General features: G+C 43.3%; 1 protein-coding gene across 1 annotated transcript; it reads left to right on the top strand.

Moving 5' to 3' along the window:
- Positions 1-5,965: 5,965 nt before the first annotated feature.
- Positions 5,966-6,400, top strand: LOC124622188 (molybdenum cofactor biosynthesis protein 1-like). Its single transcript, XM_047147833.1, has one exon. It carries the CDS (start codon positions 5,966-5,968, stop codon positions 6,398-6,400), a length of 435 nt encoding a protein of 144 aa, XP_047003789.1.
- Positions 6,401-8,142: the final 1,742 nt, after the last annotated feature.

Raw genomic sequence — 8,142 nt, forward strand, 5'->3', positions numbered from 1 at the left:
CGTGTGACTGGAGTTAAGCTTTGTTCATGAGAGCATTCCAGATTCCCTTCTCCTCCATAAATGCAGCTAGCTCTGCCCTTTTGTTGCCAATCCCATCTGCATTCCAGAATAGCATCTGAGTCAAAGTACTGTTGTTTGTGTTTTGTGGTGTATTATCTATGGAAGAGTGTGGGCGGTGTGGTGATAGCAGTTTGTATAGCAGCCATGCAATGGCTGGGTGTAGCCGTCATGAGTTTGTGCATGCGTTATGATGAAGAGCCTCAAGAGGATCTTAAGCCACGTGAGTGGGGAATAGTGTCTCCACTATGCCTCTGATTGTGGTGAGAATGTTTGTTATGTCAGCCAAAGTGTTGGCGGTGGTGTTGGTGGCTGGTGGTCCTTATGTTGGTGTACTGGATGGGCTGGCTTGTGTGTTATTCATGGTTTGTATTTCATCTGGGGTCACCTGTGTTATTGCTGTGGTGAGGGGGGCAAGAGTGTGAGTTACGGTTACATTGTTCCTTTTAATGTGTTCCTATGTTTGTCTGGTCTGTTGTTGGTGTATTTGTTGTGGTGTGATAGTGTCCCCTCTTTTGTTTTTTGGGTACCTCTGTTTCATTTCGTGTGTTTGTGGTTGCCCTAGTTTGGGTGTGTCTTCTGTGATATCACGAGTGTCACAATGTGGCCTAGACAGAGTTGACTTGGTGTTGTCTGGGACCGGCAGTGTTGTCATCAGTACAGGGGCAGTTTCTAGCATTGCAGGTGTGGGTTGTGGTTCTGTTGTTGTGGGAGTGTGCCATGAGTTTGTGGAGCTCTGTGCATCCTCAGTTCATCCACTTCCACTGACAATGCTAGTAAAAGAGATTCCACACCTTACTGGTTGGGGGGTGGGGAGTGTCTTGGAGCTGTTCTGGTTACCACTTGTCTGTCTTTGGCACTTTTGCACCTTAGAGCTTCTTTGTATGCTGCACACCATCTGTAGTTTGCACATGGACCCCTCCACATTTGGTACATTTGATAGTTGTACCAAGTTTAAAGTGTCGTGCTACATGGTTACCAGTGCATTTGCAGCACTGTGTGCCAGTTCACATCGGGTGCCGCACGGCCAATCTGCTGGCAGTGGTGGCACTGTTGGGGGACACACGGAAGTGTGTATATTTCTACTACGACCATGTGAAGCAGGAGCATCTGCGTCAGAAAGTTGCATGAGTAAGCTGTGTCGTCCAAATCCACTAAATAGTTTGGCTGCAGTCTGTGTGTCACGAATCCCAGAATTCATCTCATGCTCTCACAGTCCCAGCTGAGAGCTGTGATTATACCATGAAGAATGTCATTGAGGGTTGTGGTGTCAACTCCTTTCATGATGTACATTCGAGTTTTTCCCCCTTGGGTGCTATATTTATGATACTCAATTCCCCCAGCTTTGACGAATTTCAGGAGATTTGTGCAATCTGTTTTGTTGCATACATACAGTGATACATGGTCCCTTGTGAGTTTTGTGTTTGGTATATGGTGGGGAGTGACATTCTACAAATGTCTTGTTTAGCTTGCCGAGGCAAGTGTAATTGTGTATTATGACCAGTGGGAAGCCAGTCGGTGTAGTGTTCTGCGTAGCGGCTGGGTTAGTGTTGTGTAGTTGAGGTGCTGCAAAATTGTTTGTATGGGCGCTCGTATTACCGATGCTCAGAACTGCTGTTGGTGAAAGCACGCTGCATTTGCCATGTGAGTCAGTAGGCTCAGTTGTTCGTGTATGTTGCTGCTGATTCCATTTTGGACCCACCAGCTTCGAAGGTCCATCTTTGTTCCACGGAGCTGTCACTTCCAGCTCGAGGACTCCTGCGGTGATATTGAGGGCCTCTCTAGTATATTCACTGGTGGTGTGACTGGTGTTGGTGTTGCTGTTGCTGTTGCGTTGCTTCCACCCGTCAGTTGGACAATGAGCTCATGCTGTCTCCGAGCCATTGCTTCTTGATTTGTGGCAGCAAAGTCCAGATTTAGCTGGTTCATCACTTACTGATAGGTGGCAAAGCAAGACAGAAACATTGAAGGGAACAGATGGCACTCCTGCCTCTTGTGCTGCAGTCTTGCTACGGGTCGTTGGGTGGGATCTGCTCGGTGGATCTGCCGTCTCCCAGACATAAGGATACTTTTAAGGATAGAATGTGGATATGAGACAATTTTACTTTTTCGTCTGAAAAGACAATTTTGCTTTTTTAGTGTACATACAGAAGAGGGGAGTCCTTATGACTCACTTGTGCAAGATGCAATGCACAGTGCAAGAGAGCACGGGTGGTAGACAGCAGGCCTGTACTGGAAAGTGTTGTCCAATGTGAACGTGCCCCGGACACTGAAATACCCTATTAAAGAATGGGAGAGTCACACTGGGGAAGTTCCAACCACAGTTGCAGGAACTTTGAGCCAGAACTCTTGGCCACCTAGCACTGTCAAGTGTGTAGCAGCGTGTGCTTATTAGTGACACTCCAAAGAGTGTCCTGTGGCATCTATGCCAGTTTTAGCGTATATGTAACACAAATATCCTCTCGCAGCTACTGCAGGTACAGAGGGAAGGCAGCTGCTCAGCTGCGACTCACCCGTAGTACTGCCCGTGGTTTTCCTTGGTGGGAGGACTGGAACGAGGTGCACCAAGCCTTGTGATGCCCATTGAGGAACTGTTGGACTGAGGCGTAGTGACTCTGAGGTCAAGAAAGCTGGCAGTGACCAGAACAGGGTGTGCTGACTCACCCCCCCCCCCCCTCCCCCCCCACTATACTGATTTCAGTGATGCCATTGCAGAGGATTACACTGTGGTTGGTCATCTGGTTTTGATGTGGGCCAGAACATGAAGCTTTCCTTTGCCTTTTTTTGCTAAATTGACTCTTACTTCTGGGCACAAACACCTATACAGAGCAAATGTATTGGCACCCAGGGTTTGGTTATTTGGGGGGGGGGGGGGGGTTGGGGGAGTGATGGTTTGTTATTGTTTCCACCCCCCTCACCCAGCTTCCCTCAAAAATGCAACTCGCTAGCAACCTCACTGTTAGCATACGACAGACATCTACAATTTTAATAACAATAATAAACACACAAAAATATATTAAATTATTCAATATAATAGTAACAATACAAATAGGTGGATCAAAGAAGGAAGAAAACATAGGACAAACAAAAGAACTTCAGAAAGTGTACAAACTGACATGGACACACTATAATAAAAGAAACATTTCAGTACAAGGCAAACACATGCGCTACAATACAGTTATAGTATCAGAAGCACTCTTCGCATCAGAAATGACCACAATCTGAGGACCAGGCACCACAAAGCAGAAAGAATGCAATGCAAAATCCTCAGAAAATTTTTTGGAGCAGTGTACAGAGATGGCATATGGATGAAGAGATCAACCAGAGAATTATAAGAACACAGAGGCAGACTCAGTCACAATCAGAAAACACCGACTAACATTCTGTGGACACATACACACAATGAACAGCAACAGATTCACAAAGGGATTTAGGATGTAGTAAATGCCTAAATCAAAAAAAACCAGTTGGTTTCAAGAAATAGAAGAAGGCTAAAACGAGCAGGAATCAGAATGGAAATGATGAATGAAAGAGACAAATTCAGAATCAAAATTATGAACATAAAACTTGAAGTAAAGGGAAGGAAGAAAACAGAGAAAATATGTACATATCAAAGGAAACAAGAACACACTCAATGAATGAAACGATTTTGGGAAGAGAAAAGGGAGGAGGAAATAAGGAAAAATCTGAACAATCACGTAACAACCAAGTTGAACTCTGTCAAAGTGTGTGCTCACCATCATCATTTCAATAAACATTATGACTGAACAGAGGTCTGCAAACACATGTGAATGAGGGGAATACTGTTTCTATCAATGATTTCCAACTGTGTTCGGGAAGTCATTCTTTCTGTTGTTGTTGTATCGGATCTGTTGTTGACACCTGGTATGTTCAACCCAGTGGTGTGCAGCTTTACCCGGCTGGAATGTTGTCAATCAGACCAAAAGCATGTCCTTGTGGGCAGACCCTAGCACGAGCAACTGAAAAGTGTCCTTTATTACATGTAGCTTGTCATTGCTGGAAGAACTTGGCATTTTTGACACACTTCTGTTTCCATGCTACCTCCTTCTCCAAAAGTTATGTGTGCATTTGGAAATTGGTGAAGTAAAAAATATAAAGACATCGTGTTGTTCTGCCACATCTGTCTGTAGTGTGCATTTTGGGGTGCGTGTACGATACAAGGCATTTAGGTATGGTGAGGTTACTTAGCCATTAGTGTTCACAATGGCTGGCATAAAGGAAACATGACAAGTATTACATTAGAAAGCAACAGCGATAGCTTTCCGACCGCATAAATTCTACTAGGCAGAGTCAGAAGCAGACACAGTGGCCTGTGCCAGATACGAGGGTTGGAAGTGGCTGAAATGTGAGTCGTGGGACAGAGAGAAAGAGAGAGAGAGAGAGAACACACAGACAGCACCATAAAGCATTCCCCATCTCTTTCTGCACGGAATGAACCACACTGCTGCCTTCTTAAGGGCACCCCAGTATAATATGTTGTTTGGGAAGTGGGTGGTAGTTATCATCATTGCAATGACCTCCCCTTATATCCACTCCTGCAAGATTGTGAAATCTACAGCCACTGAGGAGATTTATGTGAGATGTTCCTATCAACTTTGTGTAACATTCATATTGCACACTTCTGCAGACAAAACAGATTTTCGACCTTAGCTTAGGAAAGAAAAGAATCATCACAGATCATTAAGGTTCAAAGAACTTGTCTTGAACACTGTAAGGGATCCGTGATCCCACAAACATAGATTCTAGTATCTGACGCCCAGGTCGATAGCGGACAGGAGTCGATTGTCGAGCACTGCAGTAGGCAGTGAGACTAGTGCTGAGTGCGCAGTAGTATGGTAGAGTGTCGAGTGAGAAGTAGAGTGGGAAAGACGGCCAAGAATGGTGGTCTAGTGAGTTGTAAACGGTAAAATTCACTGGAGTATGATGAGTGAGCACGTCCCCCTGATCGTCGTGGGGTTGACTCTCACTAATGCCGATTCGCGAGTGATATGAAACAGAAAGTGACAAGTGCCAAATTACGTGTTTCGTGTCAACCGCGTCAGCCAGCAACAACCATGGATTGCAGTGAGGATTGTTGTGAATGTTAACCATCAGCATTGCCTGTGACAAAGTGCTGAAAATCAGCAATCAATAAAAAGAGATAACCACAATTAGACGTGTAAGGCAAAGGTAGCAACAGCCTCAGAATTTGTGTGTTAGTAGGAAATATATATCAGTTGTACATCGCAACCTTTGTGATACTTAATAATAGACAAACTTTCAATCATTAGCTATTCCGTCTCAGAACAGCCGCATTCGGTTGAAATACTCCCTAAACCACAGCAGAACAACGCAGAACAACCAATAGCCTTTCATGCAGTAAGCACACGGTCATATATCATAATAATTAACTGTTTTGTGGCTTTGGTAAATTACCCAAAATCCAGTAAAGGAATTAATCGGGGGTGTTTCAACATGAATCCTTAAAAATTCTTTTGTAGTTAACCTATTTTCAGATTATGAAGAGTTCTTTGTTACAGCTTGTATTTTTATTCCAGGTGGCACTGAACTTGATGGCTGTAGTGATGTTGTGAAGGCACAAAGTCGGAAGTTGTTAAACCTTCAGAAACAAGATTTTCAAAAGTACTTCTTCTCAGATACCAATATTTCGCCCCTGTTTGTGTCGGATACACAGATGTCTCAGTTGTTGTCACATAATTTGAGTGTAGTGACTGAATCTAGAAAACAGTTTCTTTTGCTTCCCTGTACCCCAAGCATTATGTGCAATACAGGACTCCTAACAAGACAAACACACAGAGCACTGCCCTCTGTCTTCTCTTGCCGTTTCTGCAGTTTGGGAGCACAGTCCGGAAGTCTGACTCATGTTGACCGGACCAGCAGGGCGAAAATGGTCGACGTGGGTTCGAAGCTGGTGACAGAACGGACTGCTGCAGCACAAGCAAAGGTTTTTGTGGGACCCGAACTGATGAAACTCATACGAGAAAATGGCCTGAAGAAAGGTGACGTACTTAGCGTTGCTCGCCTGGCGGGAATTGTGGGGTCCAAGCAGACGTCCAGCCTTATCCCTCTGTGTCATAACATATCTTTATCCTCTGTGGCTGTGGACATTGAACTGGACTCTGCTCTCAACTGTGTGATTGTAACTGGCACAGCAAAGTGTAGAGGGCAGACGGGTGTGGAGATGGAAGCTCTCACTGCTGTATCGGTGTCTGCCTTAACAGTGTACGATATGTGCAAAGCTGTGAGTCATGACATTGTGATATCTGAAATAATGCTTCTGGCCAAAAGTGGGGGAACTAGAGGAGACTTCCACCGGACATGAGCATCTGTGTGGGGCAGTGAAATAAGTTAAGTATACCTGGTGTGATGTAGGCAAATTTCAAAGTCTGTTCATAGTTATCATAAATTATATACACATCGAATTGGCCTGAATATAAGTTGCACCTTTAATTTCGAAAAAGAGAGAAACTTAATTAAAAATAATTTGTCAAGTTGCCCATTTACAAAAGCTTTTCAAAACGTGATTTACCCTTAACCAGTTTTTTTGTAGTACACTGTAGATAAATTACACACAAAAACAAAGCTTTCAGTTGCAGTTTTCATGTAAGACACTCTTAACTTCACTAACATTCATTGTTTTGTCGCTGTCAGTATTTTTGTCACTCTCCTCCCAAAGTACAGTGGCGTCGCTACAATCCTGGGCATTGCATGTGCAGCATTTCTTGAACCGTACCTTTAAAAAGCACATCTGTTAGATGAATAACTGTGAGTTTGAAATTTGCAACGTAACTGTACCAAATTCCAAATCTCTCTCTCTCTCTCTGTGCCCTCCCCCAGCTGTGTGGTAGTGTCCTCTGTGTTGCTCTATTGTTTCAATTTTTGATGGTCCCATGCTGTGAAAGTTGAGGTGAAGTGTTCATTCTTAAATAAATAGTGTGTATCAGCTCTTTTCTCCTAGGATCAGGTTGTCATTGCTGTGTTCATTGATGTAAAATGACACTTTTTTAACAGTTCCTAAAAGGTGCACCACTTCATTGACACTTTTGCTCAGGTGTAGAGCATATTGGCCAGACTAATTTACATGTTTCAGCTTTACACTGTATGGTATCCTCTTTTTTAAAGGCCTATTATCTTTCTTGTGTGTGACTTGTCCAGAGATTGAAAATGTTTTATTTTGTAAGTTACCAATCCAGAACAGATTTCTGTCAATTTAATTCTTCAGGTTTTTCCAGAAGTTTGCTGAAATTCCCGAGTTGTCCTTTGCACAGTCGGACATCATTGTCTTCCTCGCATATTTCGGTGACATTAGTTGTTGCTTTCACAAAGTGCTACTTGAGACTGACCGTCAGATGGAGCAGGTCTGTAATTTGTTCCCTCTGCCTTCGTGCTTCATCTGCAATCTGCTCTGACAGACATCATCCTCGGGTATCCGTGTTGCGTGATATTCCGAGTGTCATCTACACTCACGGGCACGATTCTTGTGTGTTATGTTTTCAGTCCAAGCTGGTTGGTAGAATTCTGTTTGCGGGCTGTACCTGTTTGGGGACAAGGATCGGCAGGGCATGAAACCCTAATCTTTCATCTTTCAGTTAACTCAAATGTCGAGTGTCACTTTTTTCATGTACTGCGGTTACAAATATAAGAAAATACAAAATGAAAATTTCTCAACATAGTCATGTTTCTTTTCAGTAGGTTTCTCAGATCAGTACACTGCAATGTAAATATTCCATTAAAAGAATATATTTTTGATTGTTTCTTCAGTCAGAGATGCATTGCCTTTTTGACTTAACAATCAATGTCAAATCATTGTCCCTCAAACAATCCTGCAGGGGTTTGACAATGTGAGACCATGGCTTTATGGAGGATCACCTAGAATTAGCTGCCGTCTTTTCTGACATGATTTTAAATCAATGCTATCATCACTGTTTCTTTTGCTTAGGGTTTTGAGTCTAGGAATGATGCAAACAATCAGCAGTTTATTTCTTTGTTATGTGATCTTTTTTCTCCTCCCTAGCCCCCTTTCTTCCTTCATTTGGTAGCCTTGAGCAAATTGAATATTCCTGC

This window comes from Schistocerca americana, chromosome 7, assembly GCF_021461395.2.
Source record: "Schistocerca americana isolate TAMUIC-IGC-003095 chromosome 7, iqSchAmer2.1, whole genome shotgun sequence".
NCBI classification, from domain to species: Eukaryota; Metazoa; Arthropoda; class Insecta; order Orthoptera; family Acrididae; genus Schistocerca; species Schistocerca americana.

Excerpts from the sequence above, each read along its gene's own strand:
- LOC124622188 (XM_047147833.1), top strand. The coding sequence starts at position 5,966 with ATGGTCGACGTGGGTTCGAAGCTGGTGACAGAACGGACTGCTGCAGCA.